Genomic DNA, 23,601 nt, shown 5'->3' with positions numbered 1-23,601 from the left:
GTTAATCTCTACCAGGAGCAATTGAATGAGTTCAGAGTCACAGGTATGGGCTGGCTGCTTAATGGATTCCTTATAAATCACACACACATTGGTGCCCTTGACCTGAGAGCTAAAGGGATTAGATTAAAGGAAATGGAGTCAGGACCCGGCCTCATCAGAAGCCCTAGGTAGCAGCCATGAATTCTCTATCATTAGAATCATTCTCCTTGGTACAGTCACGCAGAATTGAAAAACAAATGGACCTTGAGATGTCTTGGTTTGCCCCAGAATATTTCACTGATGGCTCTAAGCTTCAGACTCCAGATCTGGATACTTTGTTTTAAGAAAATGTGATCTCTTTGAGTGGATTGGGCAACCTTGCACGAGAAATGTCTCAGGTGATATTGATTGACATTGACCAGATTCCACTGGGAATCTTGGAATGCTGCTTCTCTCAAGTAAATATTATCTTTTCTTGCACTTTGTGTCAGGAATCGCTATTATTCAAAGTTAGGGGTTATTTGTTCTCCAGGGGGAAAATATTATGCATTTATAATTTTACCATAGAACAGAAATAGGTTAAATTCTTGCTCTGAAAGCATTTGAACAAACGATACTGACAGACTCACTGCGTTGTTCTTCTTTAATACATAAAAAGCAATGTAAAGAAAGGTTAAATGATGTCTATTCAGTGTTGCATTTTAAGTGAATGATCAAGTAGAGAATAAAATTTAGAATTTTATACTTTCATGAAGAAGGGTTCCAATGGAGGGGTTCACAGCAGGCCAGTGGTCTGCTGGATACAACTTTAAATGCTATAAAATGTTAGATAAAAAATGAAGATATTAGACATTTGTGGACACAATATGAACTAGACATGCTAAAATTCTAAAGAATGAGATCATTTCATTGTTAACCAAGGATCTGAAGCTTCTCTTTCTCTATGGGAATTTCCCAATTTGTTGCCTGGGTTAATGGATCAAAGTGTGACAGAGAAGCCTGCATGACTTGGGGGTTACCTGGTGCTGCAGTGACAAAACTGGAGACTTGAGAGCCTCTCTCATATAGCAGATTTTCTCCTCAAATATCTGCCCAGTAAACACGCTGTCAATGGCAGGAGGCCAAAGAACTGTGTCAAACACCTTGGAAAGAGTGGATATTCCTTCATCCCCCTGACTGCTGAGCTACCAAAACATTCAGGTTTTCAATTATAAACTCTAAAAGCCCATAACACAGGGGCAGAGAAATCAGACGTAGACTGAGTGCTACAAATACTGCAACCCAGACTTGTTACAGCTCAACCATAGCTAGTATTTAGACATCTGGGTGGTCTGAACCCCTTCTCCCACTTGCTTAACAAAACAGAATATGAATCCTTTCAGGTGTTAGAAAATGTATCTGGGATATCTTATTTTCTTATGCATCATTTTTCTCATTCAGTTAAAAATTGCATGGTATGTAAACAGATGGATGACATGACAAATTTAAAAATTGAAAAAAGGAAGGTAAGAGAAGGCAGAGACACACATGCTAGATATGCTGGAGTTAGCAGATAAGGATTTTAACTATGAACAATGTGTTTAGGGGGAAAAGAGGAAAGGAAAGAATCAATAGGTGAAAAATGTTAACAAATAATTGTAACTATAAGAAAATCAAAGGAACAGTTGCCAACTGAAAATAAAATATGTAGAATTAAGAACTGAATGAATAGGTTTAAAAGAATTTTAGACAGAACTGAACACAGAATTAGTGTCTTAGAGGAATCCTAGAGTTGAGAGGTGAGGAGGAAAAAGAGAAGGACGAGAAGGAAAAAGAGGGGGAATAGGAGGAGAAGAGAAACAGAGACAGTGCAGCAGAAGTAATATTTGAAGATATAATAATTAAGAATTTTTTAAATGGATAGAAGTCTATGAAAACCTCCACATCTAGTAAAGCTGCAAAAAATCAAAGGAAAATCTGGAATAAATTTTTTTAATACCAAAGAAAGAAAAAAAGGAGAGAAAAAGGAACATGAAGCACATGGGTCAATTAAAAGGAAATGGAATACTGCATTGGGATGACCCAGAGGGATGGTATGGGGAGGGAGGTGGGAGCGGAGTTCAGGATTGGGAACACATGTACACCCGTGGTGGATTCATGTTGATGTATGGCAAAACCAAAAACAATATTGTAAAGTAATTAGCCTCTAATTAAAATAAATAAATTTAATTTTAAAAAAAGGAAATGGTAGATACTAACCCAACAATATCAGTAATTGGACTTGCAATCTAATTACAATGGATTAGATACTTCAAATTAAAGCCCCTCTACTAACTGATAAGGAGAAGGAAATGGCAACCCACTCCAGTGTTCTTGCCTGGAGAATCCCAAGGACGGGGGAGCCTGGTGGGCCGCTGTCTATGGGGTCTCACAGAGTCGGACACGACTGAAGCGACTTAGCAGCAGTAGCACTAACTGATAAACCAACAAAATTTGTGTAAATGCTACCTGCAAGATACTCACATTGTATATGAGAGCGAAGGAAGGTCAAAAGTAAAATGATGGGGAAAACGTATATATTATGTGAATACTAGGCTTCCCAGGTGGTGCTAGTGGTAAAGAACTTGACTGCCAATGTAGGAGACATATGAGACATGGGTCCAATCCCTAGGTCAGGAAGATCTCCTGGAGGAGGGCATGGCAACCCACTCCGGTATTCTTGCCTGGAGAATCCCATGGACAGAGGAGCCTGGCTGGCTACAGTCCTTAGCAAAGAGTTGGACATGACTGAAACGACCTAGCAAGCCTGGACACATGTGAATACTAACTATAAGAAAGCTGCAGTAGCTATAGCAAGGTCACAGAAAGGAGATTTTAAGGGAAGATGTGCTAATTTAGTTAAAGAGAATATTTTCATGATTATACAGTGGTACGCCCTTAATAAAGATATTACAGATATCAGAATCCAGGGAAGATATTGAAACATAGCTTTGAAATACAGAATAATACTTGACAGAATGAAAAGAAGAAATAGATAAAATAACAATCAACCTGGGGGAACTTTAACAAATCTTTTTCAATACCATGCAGGCCAGGCATACAAAAAAGAAGGAAGACTATAGTAGATGTAAAACACCACAATCAACACATTTAGCTAAATAACATATAAAGACCAATGCACCCAATAATGAAAGAATTCACATTATTGTAAATGCACTAGGAACATTTATCAAAAATGACCATATGGTAGGACCAAAACCTTCAGATAACTGAATCTATACAGAGTATTTACTCTGGCCACAGTGTAATTAAATTAAGAATTAATAAGAAAATACGGTTAGCCATCCTTATTTGGAGAAATTAAGCAACACCCTTCCAAAACAGTACCTGGGTCTGGGAATAAATTTAAACCTTAGAAAATATTGTGAAATAGTGATAGCAAAGATATGATATAACTAAATTCTTCTAATGCAACTAAAGTAGTGCTTAAGGGAAATTTATACTTTAGATTTAGAAAAGAAGAAAGGCTGAAAATGAAAAAACATGTAAGCTTCTATTTAAGAAACTAGGAGAAGAGAAAATAAAGCTTAAAGGATACAGAAGTTGGGATTAACAAAGAAAAGAACAAAAATTAATTTTAAAAAAGAAGGTAAGCATGGTGGTAGTGATGGTGGTTTAGCCCCTAAGTCAAGTCCTACTCTTGCGACTCCATGGACTGTGGCCCACCAGGCTCCTCTGTCCATGGGATTTTAGGAAAGAATATTGGAGAGGGTTGCCGTTTCCTTCTCCACGGAATCTTCTTAACCCAGAGATTGAACCTGCATCTCCTGTGTTGCAGGTGGTCTCCTGCATTGCAGGTGGTCTCCTGCATTGCAAGTGGATTCTTTACTGCTGAGCCACCAGGGAAGCCCAAGGTAAGCATGATAGAGAAAACAGAGGAAAACCTTTCAAACATGGCTCCTTGAAAACTGATAACCACTGAGCAATACTAACGAGAACAAAGAGAAAATGAAGTTAACAATACCAAGAGTGAAGAAATGTCACTATAAATCATACAAAATTTTTGGTCATAGTTTTATTGAGATTAAATTTACATATCTAATGTGGATAAATACTCAGAAGATATTCAATTTCTCCACAACCTTGCCAACACTTATTCTTTTTTTTTTAATCATAGCCATTTTGAGAGGTGTAAAATGATATCTCTTATGGTTTTGATTTACATTTCCCTGATGACTAATAATGTTGAGCATATTTTCCTGTACCTATTGGCTATTTCTATATCTTCTTTGGAGAACTGTCCATTCAAGTCTCTGGTTAATTTTTTAATTGGGTTATTATGCTTTTTTTCTTGTTGTTGTTTTGCACTTGAGTTTTAGGATTTCCTTATATATGTTGCAAATTGTCTATTTTTGCCTGTTCTTTTGGTGTCATATCCATGAAATCATGAAATAATGTATATTTATTTGGTGAGGAACTAAATTATCAGGTATCTAAAATGTAATTTGTATATGTTGATGATATTACAACATCACACACAGTAAAATAAATTCAGATTCAGTAAGGTTATAGATTCATCTCACATGCTAGTAAAGTAATGTTCAAAATTCTCCAAACCAGGCTTTAGCAATACGTGAATCGTGAACTTCCTGATGTACAAGCTGGTTTTAGAAAAGGCAGAGGAACCAGAGATCAAATTGCCAACATCCGCTGGATCATGGAAAAAGCAAGAGAGTTCCAGAAAAACATCTATTTCTGCTTTATTGACTATGCCAAAGCCTTCGACTGTGTGGATCACAATAAACTGGAAAATTCTTCAAGAGATGGGAGTACCAGACCACCTGACCTGCCTCTTGAGAAATCTGTATTCAGGTCAGGAAGAAACAGTTAGAACTGGACATGGAACAACAGACTGTTTCCAAAGAGGAAAAGGAGTATGTCAAGGCTGTATATTGTCACTCTGCTTATTTAACTTATATGCAGAGTACATCATGAGAAATGTTGGACTGGAAGAAAAACAAGCTGGAATCAAGATTGCCAGGAGAAATATCAATCACTTCAGATACGCAGATGACACCACCCTTATGGCAGAAAGTGAAGAGGAACTAAAGAGCCTCTTGAATACAGTGAAAGAGGAGGGTGAAAAAGTTGGCTTAAATCTCAACATTCAGAAAACGAAGATCATGGCATCTGGTCCCATCACTTCATGGGAAATAGATGGGGAAACAGTGGAAACAGTGTCAGACTTTATTTTTCTGGGCTCCAAAATCACTGCAGATGGTGACTGCAGCCATGAAATTAAAAGACGCTTACTCCTTGGAAGGAAAGTTATGACCAACCTAGATAGCACATTCAAAAGCAGAGACATTACTTTGCCAAAAAAGGTCTGTCTAGTCAAGGTTGTGGTTTTTCCTGTGGTCATGTATGGATGTGAGATTTGGAATGTGAAGAAGGCTGAGCACCGAAGAATTGATGCTTTTGAACTGTGGTGTTGGAGAAGACTCTTGAGAATCCCTTGGACTGCATGGAGATCCAACCAGTCCATTCTGAAGAAGATCAGCCCTGGGATTTCTTTGGAAGGAATGATGCTAAAGCTGAAACGCCAGTACTTTGGCCACCTCATGTAAAGAGTTGACTCATTGGAAAAGACTCTGATGCTGGGAGGGATTGGGGGCAGGAGGAGAAGAGGACAACAGAGGATGAGATGGCTGGATGGCATCACTGACTTGATGGACGTGAGTCTGAGTGAACTCTGGGAGTTGGTGATGGACAGGGAGGCCTGGCATGCTGCAATTCATGGGGTCGCAAAGAGTGGGACATGACTGAGCGACTGAACTGAACTTAAGGTTATAGATATTCTTTACTCAAATTATAAAATTATTTGAAGAAAATAATATGATGCTTGGGGCTGGTGCACTGGGACGACCCAGAGGGATGGTATGGGGAGGGAGGGGGGAAGAGGGTTCAGGATGGGGAACACATGTATACCTGTGGCGGATTCATTTCGATATATGGCAAAACCAATACAATATTGTAAAGTTAAAAAAAAAAAAGAATTTTTTGTAAAAAAAAACAACAAAAAAAAAACCTCCTATATCGTCAAAGAAAATAATCTGATTAAAAGCTATTTTGAGATGAAGAATGGCATCTGAAACACTGCATTAAAGGCAGAATTCATAAAAGTAAAACATAGTATATTTGATCATATAACCACACCACATACACAACCCTAAAGACATATGCAAAAAATGGGGTACTTTCAGAAGTATTTAAGAAAAGCAGTAAGTGGTGTTAATTTGTAGAGAGTTCCTATAAATAAATGAAATTTTAAACATTCTAGAGAAAAAATATAAACAATGATGGAAGATATCTTATCTGAAATACCTTTAAGTATTTACTTGTTTATCATGTCCACATTCCACGACAAATACACACACATATATACCCCTGAATGAAAGTTCCACTAGAGCAAGGACCTTGCATATCTTATTTACCCAATGTTTCTGCTATTAAGATGGTGATTGCACATTCACCGTTCAACAAGAATGCATGGAGAAGCTTTTCTAAATACCATGATGGGGCTTGATAAATATTTATTGAATGAATATGTAGACGAATAAAATTCAGTGAAATAGAATTTCTTTAAATTCATGGTAATCAGCAAAATAGTAAAGCAAATATAAATTAATAGTGATGTTTTCTTATAATGGTGCATATAAAAAATAATTAGTACATAAGCACAGAATTAATTTATATTCAAATTTCCACTTATGTGATTTTTAAAAAGCTTTTCATAAATTTATTTTTGGCTGTACTGGGTGTTGGCGCTGCACGTAGGCTTTCTCTAGTTGTGGTGCACAGGCTTAGTTCTTCCATGGCATATGAAATCTTCCTGGGGTGTGTGCATGTGTGTGCTGTTTCTTCAGTCGTGTCCAACTCTTGTGACCCAATGGACTGTAGCCTGCCAGGCTCACCTGTTCATGGGATTCTCCAGGCATGAATACTGGAGTGAGTTCCCATGCCCTCCTCCAGAGAATCTTCCAGACCCAGGGATCAAACCTGCATCTCTTATATCTTCTGCACTGGCAGGCAGGTTCTTTACTACTTCCTGGATGGGAGATCAGATTCATGTCCTCTGCATTGACAGGTGGATTTTTAACTGCTGGACCACCCGGGAAGCCCCACTTATGCAATTTTCAATAGACAATTATTAAATAAATTCTAAGCTACTGTTATGTGTTATTCAGTATGACATTGGTCAAGCAAAGATTGCTATAAAGAGAGAAAACTCTTTAAAAAGGGAATATATAGTAAAAGTCAGGGGAAAAAAAAAAAACAAATAGCTACCTAGTAAGGCAGAAATGTGTGCAGTAGACTCAAATAAATTTTCTAAGAAAGATTTGTATTTAGAGGAAGCAAAATTAACCCAAAAAAGACACAAAAGAATTGTAAGTGAAAGAAATACACGTAAGTTCAAAAAACACAAGAAAATGGAAGTGTAAATGGCTCTTGTCATAAAATATGAGAACTTGTGTATTCTTTCCACATCATCCTACCAAACTTGCTACCTCTTCATGCAGAGAACCTCTCAAAAAATGATGGCAGGGCCTCTGTGAGGTGATTGCTCACTTTCAGGGTTAGAGACTTCACCACAACCCATTTTATGGTGCTTTATTGTTGAAAAAATATCATAAATAAAAGTCCAATAGTTTAACACTACTTTGGCCTTTGAATGAAAAGACAAAGAAATGAAGAAACAGAGGCAAGGAAAGGGACAAATCTCTGCTTTTGAAATATCTATCTCATTTACTTTAATCTATCTCATTATCTCATTTGTAGATTTCAGGCACTGCCCAACATATCATGCAAGGTATACCTGAATGGGGTGTGTGTGGAAGGTGGGGAATAAGAGAGAGAGAAATGTTGAAGGAAGTAAGGTGCTATGGTTTGACTATTTGTCACCCCACCAACAATTTTTGTTGAAATTCCAATTCCCAGTGTAATGGTATAAGGCACTGGAGCCCTCTTAAACTCTTCCAAAAAGGATGAAAGGAACACTTACAAAGCCATTTTATGAGGCCGAGATTATCCTGATACCAAAACCAGACAAGGACACCACAAGAAAAGAAAATACTGGCTAATATCCCAAATAAATATAGATGCAAAAATCCTCAACAAAATATTAGAAAACCAAATTCAATAATACATGAAGAGAATACTGGACAACCCACTCCAGTATTCTTGCCTGGGAAATCTAAGACAGAGGAGCCTAGCCAGCTATAGTCCATTGGATCACAAAGTATCAAGCACAACTTAATGACTGAACAACAATAATAATAACAACACCAAGACCAACAAGGATGGAAGGATGGTTCAATATTCACAAATTAAATCAACGTGATATACCAAATAAGATAAAGGCAAAAATCATACCCTTTCAACACATGAAGAACAAATATTTGACAAAATTCAACAGCTGTTTATGATACAAAAGGTCTTTACAAAGTAGATATAAAGGGATTATACCTCAACAAAATAAATATCATATGACAAACCCTCAGCGAACATCCTACTCAACTGTAAAAAGCTAAAAGCTTTTCTTCTGAGGTCAAACACAAGGCAAAAATGCCTACTCTCATCACTTTTATTCAACATAGTTTTGGTAGTTCTAGTCAGAATCATCAAGCAAGCAAAAGAAAATAAAAACATCCAAATCTGAAAGGAAGAGTCAAAACTGAGACACTATTGAAAACTTTAACACATTGTGAAAGATATTAAAGAAGGCACAAATAAATTGAAAGATATTCTGCACTCATGGATTGGAAGACCTAATATTGTTAAAATGATCACACTACACAAAGCAACCTACAGATTGCTACCATCCTTATCCAAATTTCAATGAAAATTTTCACAAATATGGAACAAAGAATTCTGAAATTTGTGTGGAACCACAAAAAAAAAGTGAATAGCCAAAGAAATCTTGAGACGGAATGACAGAAGGGTCGTGCTTCCTGATTTCAAACTATATTACAAAGCTGTATTAATCAAACAGTATGGTATTGCTATAAAAAATGGACACAAAAATCACTGGAACAGAATAGAGATCCCAGAAATAAACCCAAATATATGTGGTCAATTAATTTATGACAAAAAAGTAGAGATTATAGCATTGGGAAAGGACTGTCTCTTCAAAAATGGTGTTGTGAAAGCTGGATGGTTACACGCAAAAGAATGAAACTGAAAAACTTACACCATTCACAAAAATTAACTCAAAATGGATTAAAGACTTTGATCATAAGTCCTGAAGCCATAAAAATCCTAGAAGAGGGACTTCCCTTGTGGCTGTGGTAAAGAATCCACCCACCAATGCAGGAGACTCAAGTGTGATCCTTGATCCAGGAAGATCCCAGATGCCACGGAGCAACTCAGCCCATTCACCACAACTGTTGAGCCTGTGCTTTAGAGCCCGGGAACGCCAACTGTCAAGCCCACATGCCACAACTACTGAAGCTCGGTGCCCTCCAGCCTGTTCTCCTCCACAAAAGAAGCCACTGCAATAAGAAGCCTGTGCAATGCAATGAAGAGTAGCCCTGCTCACTGCAATTAGAGAAAACCCCATGCAGCAACAAAGACCCAGCACAGCCAAAAATAAATAAATTTTAAAAATTATTTTAAAAATCCTAAAGAAAAATTAGGGTGAAAAGGTCCTAACATCAATCATCATGAGGATATTTTGGGTTTGATGCCAAAAGCAACAAGAGAAAAAATAAGCATTGAAACTACAGAAAGCTAAAAAACTTCTGCACAACAAAGGGAAAGGGTCACAAAATGAAAACGTAATTTATGGAGTTGGGGAAAATATTTGCAAATTACATTTCTGACAAGGGTTAATATCCAAAATACTTAAAGAATTCATACATCTCAATAGCAAAAGCAAACCAACAGACAATCTGATTAAAAATGGGCAGAAGACCTGAATAGACATTTTTTTTTTCAAAGAAGACATAAAGAGGGCCAAGAGGTAGATGAAAAGGCGCACAATGTTATGTCATCAGAAAAATGCAAATCAAACTATAATGGGGTAATATCTCACATCTGTTAGAATGGCTTTTATCCAAAAGACAAGAAAAAACAGGAGTTGGTGAAAACTCGGAGAAAAGGCAAACCTTGTGCACAGTTGGGCGGGGCAGGGAGGGGGGAATGTGAGTTGATGCAGCCCCTATGGAGAACAGTATTGAGGCTCTCCAAAAATTAAAAATAAAACTGTCATATGGTTCATCAATTTCACTTCTGGGTATTTATCTGAAGGAAACAAAATACCAACTTGAAAAAACTGTGCAACCAAATGTTCATTGCAGCATTATTTACAATAGCCAAACAACGTAAGTCTTCACTGATGGATAAATGGTGATATGTACGTATGTCCAGCCAACAAAAAGAAGAAAATCTTGCCATGTGTAGCAACATGGATGAACCTTGAGGGCATTATGCTAAGTGAAATAAATACCATATGATCTAATTTATATGTGGACTCTTAAATCAAATACCAAAAAAAGGGGGTTCAGAGATGCAGAGAACAGTTTGGTGGTTGCCAGAGGTGGATTGATGTGGGCAAAACAAGTGGAGGTAGTCTAAAGGTACAAACGTGCAGTTCTAAAGTGAATTCCATGAAGATGTAATGTACAGCATGGTGACTACAATGAATCTGTATTATATACTTGAAAGTTGGTAAGAAAAATTCTCCTCATAATCAAAAAATTGTAATGATACATGGTGATGGATATTACTAGAGTTATTGTGGTGATCATTTACCAATATACAGAAATATATAAGCTTTACATTTAACACCTGAAACTAATACAATGTTATATGAATTATATCCAAATTAAAACTCTAAATAACAAGGTTGAAATGTGGATTAAATTAGCTCCATCCTAACGTCATTTTGTGGACCCAACTTTAACTCATCACTTAGATAGTTTAAAATATAAAATCTCACTACTGACATCCTACAGGGTTGGGACAGACACAGAGAAACAGACAGCAAGTCACCTGCACACGAGATATAGGCTTCCTCCTTTGGAGAGCAGGAAGTGTAATTCCAAGGGTCAGAAGGACACTGCCAGAGAGAGGTATCAGTGCTCCGACACCGAATTCCATCTACCCACTGGGGTCTAGAACCTTCTCTGAGACCAACAATAGTGTTGAGGGTTCCACTCTCCCCACAGCCAAGCTGTCTGCAGATCACAGACACAGTGATGTCTTCCATGGGGTTACGGCAGACACTGCCCCAGGTCCCGTTGTAGAAAACTTCCAGCCACCCAGCACACTGCTGGTCCTCGCTCACCATCCTGAGGGCCAGGAACTCTAAGGTTGAAAGAGAGGAGACAGGACACAGTGAGCTTTCCCCTCAGTGCTCTGGGTTTTCCTCTTTCCCAGAAATCGTGAACACTCACCCCTGACCCAGCTGAGGAGATACCCACTAGGTGACAAGACTGAAATCTGTCTCCCTTTTACTTGACTTTGTCCATTAATGTCTGTCTTTCTATTTCTACCACAATGATGTAGTGAATACGAACAGAGAGAAAGACCAACATAGGCACCTGCAGGGAAGGGCCCTGAGCCTTGTTTCCTGATAAAACCTGTAAAAGAGCATGTGAAAGGGATGTGGGTAGTGGAGAAACAGGCAGAACAGTGAACCCACAAATGTCTATGTTCCAGTCTTTCAATCCTGTGAATGTTGCCTTATATTTCAAAAGGGGTTTTACAGACATTATTAAGACAAGAAACTTAGGAGCTTGGGATGGTGAAACTAACCTGCAATATTATGAATTAACCATATAAACCCAATCTAATTATCCCTAAAATTGGAATACTCTTCCTGAGTGTGGTTAGAGGAAGATGAGACACTGAGGAATGGTCAGGGGAGGGAATGTTGTCTGAAGAAGAAGATGGGCTCCAAGCCAAGGAATGAGGCCATAGGAACCAGAAAAGACTGGCAAACGAGTTCTCCCCAGGGCCTCCAGGAAGAACGCAACCCTGTGGACACTGGGGTGTTGGTCTACGGAGACCCTTGTCAGACTCCTAGGATATAGAACTGAACAGAGTAAATCTGTGCTTTCATTACAATGTCAACAGGATCACCAGACTGTACTACCACAGGGAACTGAAGGAGAGCCCTGCTTTCATGTGGAAACCGCAAGAAACGGCTCTACCAGGAAACACTGCTGAGAACAAAGGACCAGACTCTCAGCTGCTGCAGAAGGAAGTGAAAGCACTTAGTCTTCACGTCTGCTGGAAACATAGGCTCCATGGGAGGAAGCCTTCTTCTCTGGTCCTTTCAGCATCTATCCCTCAGGACTCAGACTCCTTTCTTCCAGGGCCACACCCCTCCCCCTTCCTGCGGACAGTGTGCAGCCCAGACCTGAGCAGATGACCCCCGCGTCCTGCTTGTGTCTGCAGTCGTGCTGCCCCCAGCCCCGGGAAGGGCACTTCCACAAGTGAGACTCCTTTCCTGTGCAGTTCAGGTCGTCCAGCCAGATGGGTCCTGATCCTGCCCCGAAGTGAGCAGATGTCGTGGCATTGAGGGCTTGTCCACAGCCCAGCTGCCTGCACACCACGTGGGCATCGTCCAGGTCCCAGCCATCATCACAGATGGTGCCCCAGGAGCCCTGGTCAAGAATCTCCACTCTCCCGGCGCAGTGACCGCCCCCATCTACCAGGCGGAGCTGTCTGCTGTCTGAGGAGAGAGAAATTGGACAATGGGGCGGTACCCAGGCAGGGGTGGGGGTGGTGGGGGGCTGCGGACGAGAAGCGTCTTCTGTCCTGTAGGACCCTCACCTGAGCAGTAGGGGGCACTCTCCTCTGAGGCTGCAGAGCCTGTTGGTTCAGAAAGGGAGTCGCTGCACTGGGGCAGCACCTGGGTCTGGTTTCCTGCAGAAATAGCAATGATCAGAGGGACATGAGTTACCGGAAGATAGTGAAGGATAGAGAAGCCTGGCGTGCTGCAGTCCAGGGGATAGAAAAGAATTGGACACGACTGAGCGACTGAACAGCAGCACATAATCTTTGCTGTTACATTCACTGAGAAGTGAATGTGTCTCCCTCTCTTGAAGTTCTGCTGACCTTTGTGAATTCCTAGTAAGTTATAATGCTGCTGCTGCTGCTAAGTCACTTCAGTCGTGTCTGACGGCAGCCCACCAGACTCCTCTCTCCTTGGGATTCTCCAGGCAAGAATACTGGAGTGGGCTGCCATTTCCTTCTCCAATGCATGAATGCATGCCAAGCCTTCCCAGTCATGCCCGACTCTGTAGTAACAGAAGGGAGTTAAGATAAAGTTGCTTGACTTTCAGCACTAGGTCTGAAAACGCATGCAGCCTCCTGTGAAATCACTGAGGACTTTTGCTTTAGGGCAAGTCTGCCCTGTTGAGACACTCATCGTGTGGAGATGGTCATATGCAGGTCTCTGGTCACTCAGTTCAACCCAGGTGACCTTCCAGTTGCCAGGCTTGTCCTCATGAACCATCTTGTATCCGCAGCCCAGTTGTGTCCTCAGATGACGTCAGCCCAGCTGATACTGGGCTACAACCTGATGAGACTCCAAGACAGTACAAATCAGAGCGCTTCCCAAATTCCTTTCCAAACTCCAGGAAATCGTGAGCAAAAGTAAAAAGGGGTTTTAGGATGGTAAGTTTTGTTGGAAATTTGGTTATGCAGCAATAGTAACCAAACACTTATAATTACCACACTACTAAGTATTTACTGGAGAAGGCAATGGCACCCCACTCCAGTACTCTTGCCTGGAAACTCCCACGGACAGAGGAGCCTGGTAGGCTGCAGTCCATGGGGTCGCAAAGAGTCGGACACGACTGAACGACTTCACTTTCACTTTTTCACTTTCCTACATTGCAGAAGGAAATGGCAACCCACTCCAGTGTTCTTGCCTGGAGAATCCCAGGGACGGAGGTGCCTGGTGGGTTGCCATCTATGGGGTCACACAGAGTTGGACACGACTGAAGCGACTTAGCTTAGCTTAAGTATTTACTGAAGACAACTGAAGTGTTTGTTTTCAGAACAACTTGTATATGCATATGCATAGCATCTTTATCCATAATGGCCCAAATTTGGGATGCCACCTAAAACACATGACATTGCTTTTGGAACAAAGTAACAGGCAGAAGCTAGAAGGGGTGAAGGAGGTTATTAGCAGAAGCCTAATGGGCTTGGGCAATGCTGTCAATGAGGATTGAAAGGAAGTGAGGAAATACAATTGGGGCTGAAAGAAAAATATATGTTGATATTTATGCAAAATAAAATGGTTGCTGTAAGTGACTAGATTTTGAAGTACTTTGTTACCCGGCAACAGTAACCGGAAACACCTTTTTTCAGTCTCAGTAACTATAGAGCAAAACAAGCAAAGCCAGTCACTAAATATTTAGAACATTTGAGTGGGGTGATTTAACAAACATACCTCTCAAAACTAGAGAATACACCTTATTCTAAGCACTTATAGGTCATTTTTCAAGGCTGATCATATATTATACAAAAAGTGAGATCCAAAAATTTTTTCAAAGGGTAAAATAATTAAAAATATGTTTTGTTTTGTTTTGTTTTTACTAAAGTGGAATTAAGCTAAAAACAAAAGACAAATAGTAAAATCTCCTGTTATTTGTTTTGTAGCTAAGTCATGTTTGACTCTTTTGTGGCCTCAAGGGCTGTAGCCCATCAGTCTCCTCTATCCATGGGATTTCCCAGGCAAGAATACTGGAGTGGGTTGCCATTTCCTTCTCCAAAACCTTCTGTAGTGAGGTATAATTTTCATGCATTAAAATACACATATTTTGAGTATGTTTTCATAAGTTTGACAATTGCCTATGCCAGCATAACCATTATCACAGTTAAAATTCAGAATATATAGGATTATTCGCAAAGTTCCTATGTGCCTCTTGCAACCAATAAAAGCCCCACAAACCCAGATCCAGGCAAATACTGATCTGTCTTTTATTATAATAGATTAGTTGTATTTTTTGAGAATTTAATAAAATCATACAATATGGAATCCCTTTTAGATGGCTTCTTTCATTTAGCATGCTTTGAGATTTTCTGTGTAGTTGGATTTATGAGTAGCTTATTTTTTCTATTGTTAAAGTCTTACATTGTATGACTATGCCAAAGAAAGTTTTCCTTTCTTTCACTAAAGAAAATTAGAGTTGCCGGGAGCCGGCATATTGCATATTGAGTGCATACTGCATATTGAGTGCAGCACTTTCCACAGCATCATCTTTCAGGATCTGGAATAGCTCAACTGGAATTCTATCACTGCTGGGAGCCAGCATGAGGAACTCTGCCCATGACAAAGGTCATGAGGAAGGAGGCTCGGCATACGCAAAAGCGGGATCGAGCCTCAGGGGTCCCCCTGGAAATTCTCGAGCATCTACCCCCAAAACCAGAGTCTGCCTACTTTCTGCTTTGTGCTTTCAGCTACACCTCTGACTTTACAGGGGGCTGTCCCCCACTACCTCTCTCTGAAAAAAGAGTTAGCTTACAGCTCCAGTTAATAATTCCTGGGTGTGACAGTGTTTCAACCTACAAACTCCTTTGGAAATCCTCTAGCCTGCCTGAATAGGTTTTTTCTGGCCACATGTGATTGTTCAGAGCCTCCCAACTGTGAGAGGCAGGAGATGTTCTAAACCGTCTAAACACAGATTCTTCTGAGTAGTTAAAAGATTGATTAGAAATTGTATTGGTGAAGGGATTTTCACTTGTTGGGCCAATGTTTGCTGCTAAGTTTCCATATCCCGTACCTGCTGTGTCCCTGGCAGTGTATTGATTAATATAATTGGTGTAAGTAGTAGCTTTAATGTTTGTAACCTGGGACCCTTGAGTTAATTCTTTTTCTTGTTATAGCCCACCACACCTTTGCTCTGTAGGAATGCAACTTTATCTAATGCTTTTGGAGGGTGGCTCCTGACCAATCACCTTTAGAGAAAAATAAGTTTTCTGAAGAAAGGGCCTTAAAATGTTAACAGGCCTCCAGGGCAAAAGATGATGCAAATCACCTAAGCTTTTGCATATGATAAGTTTGCAGGAAGAAAGCCTGGCTTGCTGCATGACTCTACCCCTTCCCCCATTATCCTCTATGCATAACTTAAGGTATAACAACTACTTTGGAAAAAAAAGTGCGGGCCTTGTTCACTGAAACTTGGTCTCACCATGTCGTTCTTTTTCTTACCTTCTGGCTGAATTATTCAGCCTCTTTTCTCCACTGAACTTCCTCACTGAGCTATCCTTATTTCAGCCTCTTTTCTCCACTGAATTTCCTCACTGAGCTATCCTCATCCTATTACTCTTTATATCTTTGATAAATATTTAAATAAATAGGTCGCCTATGCCGTCTCTCCTTCGAATACCCTGGATCAGCCGGGGCTGGACCCCGGCATAGAGTGGCTTGTACTATCTTACCTCTTTTAAATAAACAGGTCTGACTTTTCTGCCTAAATTTTTTGTGGACATATCTTTTCATCCCTCTTGGGTAACAGAAATTTTGGGTAACATAGAGTTGCTAAGAGTTGTTTTCTCTTACTTTATCATAAGCAATGTATAAAGGTTCTAGTGGATCAATAACCTTCTCCAAACTTGGAATTGTCAGTCTCCTTAATTCTAGCCAGTCTAATTTGTGAATTTATATCTCATACTTTAATTTGAATTTCTTTAATAGCTAATGATATTTGATATCTTTTCATTTACTTATTGGCCATTTGTATATCATCTTTGGGAAAGTGTCTTTCTTAATATCTTGCCCATGTTTAAACTGGATAGTTCTTTACTTATTTTTCTGTTATAAATTTTTCACTTATTCTTATTACAAGTCCTTTGTTAGATATCAGTTCATTTCAGTTGCTCAGTCGTGTCCGACTCTTTGCAACCCCACGAATTGCAGCATGACAGGCTTCCCTGTCCATCACCAACTCCCAGAGTTCACTCAGACTCACCTCCATCGAGTCAGTGATGCCATCCAGCCATCTTATCCTCTGTCGTCCCCTTCTCCTCCTGCCCCCAATCCCTCCCAGCATCAGAGTCTTTTCCAATGAGTCAACTCTTTGCATGAGGTGGCCAAAGTACTGGAGTTTCAGCTTTAGCATCATTCCTTCCAAAGACACCCAGGACTGATCTCCTTTAGAATGGACTGGTTGGATCTCCTTGCAGTCCAAGGGACTCTCAAGAGTCTTCTCCAACACCACAGTTCAAAAGCATCAGTTCTTCAGCACTCAGCTTTCTTCACCGTCCAACTCTCACATCCATACATGACTACTGGAAAAACCATAGCCTTGACTAGACGAACCTTGTTGACAAAGTAATGTTTCTGCTTTTGAATATGCTATCTAGGTTGGTCATAACTTTCCTTCCAAGGAGTAAGAGTCTTTTAATTTCATGGCTGCAATCACCATCTACAGTGATTTTGGAGCCCCAGAAAATAAAGTCTGACACTGTCTCCACTGTTTCCCCATCTATTTGCCATGAAGTGATGGGACCAGATGCCATGATATTCGTTTTCTGAATGTTGAGCTTTAAGCCAACTTTTTCACTCTCCTCTTTCACTTTGATCAAGAAGCTTTTTAGTTCCTCTTCACTATGTATTGCAATTAACTTCTCCCTGTTAGTTGAATGCCATTTTATTGTCTTAATTTTTTTTCAAAAATCAAAAAGTTTTAATTTTAATGAAAATCACGTCTCATTTTTTAATGGTTAATGTCTTATCTGACTTAGGAAATGTTTGCCTACTCCACAATCATAATAATGTTTCTTATGTTTTCTTCTACCAGTTTTATAATTAAATTTAATATGGGAATAACCATTTATTTGAGCTACCCTGATGGACTGGGATTTTTCTTCAGGGTGAGGATGAGGGGAATGGCGCTTATGATGTGAAATCAGGATCATGGTTCATCCCCCCATCCCATGAAGATATTCAATTAGTGGATCATTTTTGAAGAGAATATATTTTCCCCTTTGAAATATCTCTATGCCTTTGTACAATTTCAACACATACATGGGTTTGGGTCTGTTACTAAACTTTATTGTGTTCTGTTGATCTATTTAGCTATTCTTATTCAATGGCCATGTTGCTGTGGACATGCAGTAGGAAACTTGAAGTTCTTTTTGGCCCTTCGTTTTCAAAATTGTTTTGTCCATTTCACTTCTTTCACATTTAAATAAATATTTAGAATTTGCTTGTAAAGTTCTACAAAAATATTGCTTGGCTTTTTATTAGGATTAGATTTATTTTGTGTACTAAGTGAAGAGAATTGACAGCCTATTAAGTTTTCTAATCCATGAACATGGTATCCATTTTTATATTTTAAATGCTCTGTGACTTTCAATGAAAGCCCTTTAGATATTTTAAGTTTCTTCCTACATATTTAATAGTTTTTATACTATAATAAATGGAATTTTCCCAATTTCTCCCTAGACTTTGCTGGTATAAAATAGTACCACTTATGTTTGGTTTATGGTTCATTGGTCATTAGTGAAGACAGTCTGTGTACATGGATGAACTCTATGTTAGTCATCAATCTAAGCAATCACATCAACCCTAAGCAATGTGAACTAGCTGGTCCTGCATGTGACCAGCAGAGTTTCAAATTTTAAACAGTATGCTAAATAATCATTTAGTTATTTCACTTTATTCAATATTTTTTCTGCTACTTTTATGATTCTTTGTCTTTGGTTTTTACAGTTGAATTATGTTTCTGAGAAAAGGTCTTTTGCATTAGGATTATAAGGTTACCTATTAGTTTTATCAGCTTGAATTTTCAAGCCTCTCCCCAAGTTAGAAAAATTCACAGCTATTATTCATTTAAATACAATTTCTCCCACCCTCCCCCTCTCTTCTCCTAGACATTTTTATGTTAGCATAGACCCATAAGTCACATAGGATATATTCTTCCCTTTTTACTCATTTTTGACCACTGAGTCTATCTTTAATTTGATCTACTCTGTTGTAGATGCTCTTTGCTGCATTTTTCCCCATTTCATTCATTAAACTCCTCAGCACCAGAATTTCTGTTTGGTTCTTTTTATAACTTCTCTTTATTAAACTTCTTATTTTTTCATCTATTGTTGCCCTTATTTCATTGAATTGCCTTTCTGTCTTTTCTTACAGCTCATTCAGTTTCCTCAAAACAGCTGAATTGGGTTCTTTATAAGCTAGATTGCAAAGATCCATGTCATTGACATGTGTCTTTGTCAGTTTTGAAAAGTTACTGTTACTCTTTGGTGATGACTACTTTCTTTAATTCTTCAAGTTCCTTGAAATTTTGCTTTGCTGCTTTTGACTTAGATGTAGCAGACACCACATTATATTTTTACTGATTACCTTCAGGTGGTATATACTCTTCTCTGACCTTATATAGATTCACTCTATATTTATTGCTTCATCTTATAGAAAATACCTTAAGCTTTTATGTCTTATTTGGTCCATAAAACTCAACAGGCTGCTGAAAACCTCTCTTCTGTTTTGCAGAATGTTGAGCTACAGCTCAAGCCTGTGGTTACCTCCCTGCCCACAGACCCTAGTCTGTTTTTTAAGATCACTCCATTTACTGGAGTTTGCTTTCATTTCCACACTTGGAAACACACAAAAGCAGCTGTCAGAAGGGTGGTAGTAAAGATGATTTACTAAAGATTTAGTACCCTCAGGGACTTGGAGTACCTACAGGCCCAGGGAGAGAGATCTTTGGGTGACATTCTCCTAGAGGCTTATGGATGGGCTTCCTGCTGAAGCACTGAGTGTAGTCGCAGGAATTGCATCCCTTTTACACTCTTTGACATTTTTAATGATCTTTCATATTTCCTCTCTTGCCTCAGTCATGGAGGTTCAGCCCTAGAACTCTGGGTGCTGCTGGAAAGAAATTGGTTTCCCCAGCAATATCAAGTGGGCACTAGCTCATTGCTTTCCTTTTCGCCCATGAGAGAGGCCCCACCAACTAGTTCAAATTTATGCTGTCACCTCGGGGTAAGGAGCAGCACTGGCAAAATCCTTTAATCCTCCCCAATAATTCAAACTTAACTTTTTTGGCTCCAACAGAGTAATGAACTCTCCCTTCAGGAATCCTGGACTTCTAACAATTTCTATAGGTATCTGACCAAATGAGCACTCACCATGTTTCTCCATGTTTTCCCTGACCATGGCCCAGGGGGCTGGGACAGCTTCACTACTCCTGCTGGCTCCAGTCTGTACCAATGTCTACCCACCTATTACTGGATGCCCAGGTGAGTGACCATCTTCCTGGTCCTTTGATATAAGTTATGGATCCCACAACTTTCACAGAGGCACTTTTAATCATGGATGTATGGTTAATTAGTTGTTAAAAAGAGAAGCAAATAGGAAAGAAGCAAACCACCATGATGCTGACATCATTCCCTCTTTGCCAAGACTTTTACACAATTAGCTGAAGTAGAGAAATTCTTTGAATAGTTCCATTTGAAATGACATATGGATGAATAGAAAATCTGAATAATTCTGATTTATTAAAAATACTGAATTTGTAGTTAAACCTTTCTACTATAACTTTAAAACAAAACAATTTCAAGTTCAGATGTATTTCAAAATTGTTAATAATGTGTGAAATTGAAATTTCCTGAATTTGAATGATGTCTTAAGAAATACATGCTGAGGTTATCAGGTAAAGGAAACTGATGGGCATAGAAATTCTCACATGGTTCAGTGGGGAAAAATCTCTGACTGAGGTATACCCTTTTTGCTTATATATTGTTCACTATGATTATACTTAAATAGCTATGTTTACTTAAAATATGTATTCTCCTTTATGCTTCTTGCCCTGATCTGAAACATGAATGAATAATGACAAAACCCATATTTCGTCATGAAATATCTAACATTTGAAGTCAGTTTTCCCTCCCTCCCTGCCCTTGGAGACATATCACTCCAGGAGCATCCTGAGTACCAACAGCCCTTCCCTCTCTCTTACCTGAGCAGATCACAGAAGCCGTGTTACCATGAGAACAGTCAGAACCACCCAGGGAAGTCACAGGGCAACTCCACAGGAAAGACTCAGTCCCCCAAACAGTGAAATCGGACTGTTGAGATCTGGTCATCTCTGCCCACCAAGTGTGGTCCTCCGGGGGTGGAGATGGCGACTCCACAGCCGAGCTGACGACAGACAACATTGGCATTGGCCAGACTCCAGTGGGAGGCACAGAGCACTCTCCATCGTCCAGAAATGTTCATCTCCACCTGCCCCTCACACTGAGAGGAGCCGTTTGTCATGAGCCGGATTTCTGAGTACGCTAGTAGAAGAAGACAGGATTTCAGCAAAATCTCATGATTTTCTTACCCCAACAAGAGTGCAGGGAGGTTAGTCCTGATCTACATCTCACCTGAACAGGCAACCTGAGCAGCTCCACTGTGGTGACACGTGCCCCTGGGCAGGGCACTCTGGGGCAGACCCGGAGCTCGGGCTCCTCCCCCTCACACCTGAACTCCTCAGCCCAGACCTGGCCCATCAGACTCTCTGAAGGCATGTGTTTCAGGACAGATGCAACCTTGCCGCATCCCAGCTCTGCGCAGATGACCTTGGCAGTGGGGAGTGTGAAATTCCCATCAGACACTGGAATCCAGGCTTTTCCAGAATGTACTTCTACACGCCCTGAGCAGGTCCTATCCCCTCCAAACAGACGCACAGATCCTAGATAAAAATAACGACAAATACAGTGAGTTTTCATTTTCCTTGCTTGCAAATTGAAAACAATATGCCACAGGCAATGGTGTGAAAACTTTCCAGGAGTTGAGCATGAACTGAGAATTTAACAGTTAGTGTCAGAGTTGCATTTTCATGACCGAGTTTCTAAAGAGGAAACCCAGAAGCAGGGTCAATTTCAAATGACTGGATCCCAGCAAGGTATACTTTGAGGTTGGTTAGAAATGTGAATTCCTTTTCTGAGGTCCAGGAAACTACAGGGACCAAGACAAATCATCTGTCTGGCTAAATGCCAGGTATATATATGTTTATTTTGGTTAGAGAAGTTTCTCATTTAGGAGCCTGGGATCTACAGAGCCCCAGAAAATAACATGTAATGGTGGCACTCAAACTTGATATAGAGACATGAAGAGCAGAACCAAACCAGAGCAAAATGGCTGAGAGTGTAGAGATCGATCATCTGGACAAAGTTAGAAAGCTTTTCTGAGACTTTCTGCTACTAATCTAATCAGTTTTTTCTCCCATGTGCCACTCCTCAAGTTGCTTGGTGTAGCGAGTAGAGACAATCATATAGCTGGATCCATTACTGCATTGGCCAAACCTGTAGACAATAATGGCTCAAGAGGAAGAATACTGAACATAATAATAGATTCCACTTTTAATGTACCAAATTTTATTTTTCTGATAATTTTTGATGACAAAATATTCCAAGAATTTCTTAGATTACCTAAATAGGAAAAAGATGAGTCTGTTCTGTTAAGTAAGCTCAGAAAGTCACAGGAGAGAGAAGGGATGGTCTTAGAAATTTCTCTTGAAAACTTGGTATTTGTCAACAAACCTGGGAGAGAATGAGTTCTGAATGGAAATTTATAAAACAGTGAGTTTGCCAAAGAGTTCCTACTACAGACTTTTCTTCTGAAACAGAAATCATAAAGAACCATAAGGAGTGGTATTAATTGATTTTAATTCTATCATCATGCTAATTCTGTATTCATATCTGACATCAGTGAGATGATAAAAAAGGAGGATCCCCAACCCTCACTCTCCCAAAGAAACAGTGTGCTCCCAGCAACATGCCTGCCAACTTCAGACAGAACTGACTCAGAAACTGCTCCCTGATGTGGCACAACCCTGCACCACCATGGTCCTAGGCAGTCCTGTCTGCCCAGACATCCAGAAGGAGTCACACCATTTGGCATCCCTGACAACAGGACTGTCAATTGTGGACATGAGTATGAGTGCAGATTCTAGTGCACCCTGCAACCTAGGCTCAGTCTCACTCTACTACACTAGGGAAGCAATCCTGCCCACCTCAACACTCAGAGGAAGCGACACCCATCCATGTACCTGCCAACAGGGCCACTGACCAGAGACACAACAGCAGCCCCAGAAGCAGCTACATAACCTGACTCCAGCTTTGCTGGACCACAAGACCAAGGGCAGTCCTATCAGTTCAAGGACAAGGCAGTAGATCTTTATTGGTTGAAATCAGATTTCAACAAATCTTTATTTTGTTGAAATTCTGGAAGAAGTGTCTGCTCCTTCAAATGCACACTCACCAATGCAGGACTACACAGATCATGAAGAATCTGCAAAATAAGATGCCACTTAAGGAAACCAAGAAAACTCCAGCAACTACTCTGAAGAAATGAAGATTTATGAACTGCTTGAGAAAAATTTCAAAACTCAAAAGTACGTGAACAAATGGCAAAGTTAACTAAAAAATAGAAAACACAGTGCTCACTTCAGCAGCACATATACTAAAAACACAAAACCACAAGAAGAAACCAGACAGAAATGCTGAAACTCAAGAATACAATAACTGAACTGAAAAATTCAAAAGAGTGCTTCAGGCAAACTATTGTCCAAAACAAAGAATCAGCAAACTTAAGGACAGGTTATTTCAAATTATCTTGTTAAAAGA

At 39.7% G+C, this 23,601-nt stretch overlaps 2 protein-coding genes across 2 annotated transcripts in view; both read right to left on the bottom strand.

The window, feature by feature from the left end:
• LOC113893401 (antigen WC1.1-like) overlaps positions 1-12,701 on the bottom strand; it is a gene marked incomplete at its 5' end in the record, with an annotated part of 30,344 nt that extends 17,643 nt beyond the window's left edge. Inside the window, 2 exons of the mRNA XM_027543404.1 lie at positions 11,011-11,325; positions 12,383-12,701. Of these exons, the coding sequence (XP_027399205.1) occupies positions 11,011-11,325; positions 12,383-12,701 (634 nt within the window). The remainder of the gene's footprint in view (positions 1-11,010; positions 11,326-12,382) is intronic.
• Positions 12,702-21,031: 8,330 nt separating this feature from the next.
• LOC113893400 (antigen WC1.1-like) overlaps positions 21,032-23,601 on the bottom strand; it is a 60,376-nt gene continuing 57,806 nt past the window's right edge. The window contains 2 exon segments of the mRNA XM_027543402.1: positions 21,032-21,267; positions 21,453-21,665. Of these exon segments, the coding sequence (XP_027399203.1) occupies positions 21,032-21,267; positions 21,453-21,665 (449 nt within the window).

Source organism: Bos indicus x Bos taurus, chromosome 5 (assembly GCF_003369695.1).
Source record: "Bos indicus x Bos taurus breed Angus x Brahman F1 hybrid chromosome 5, Bos_hybrid_MaternalHap_v2.0, whole genome shotgun sequence".
Taxonomy (NCBI): Eukaryota; Metazoa; Chordata; class Mammalia; order Artiodactyla; family Bovidae; genus Bos; species Bos indicus x Bos taurus.
This window is presented reverse-complemented; position numbering and strand designations above follow the sequence as displayed.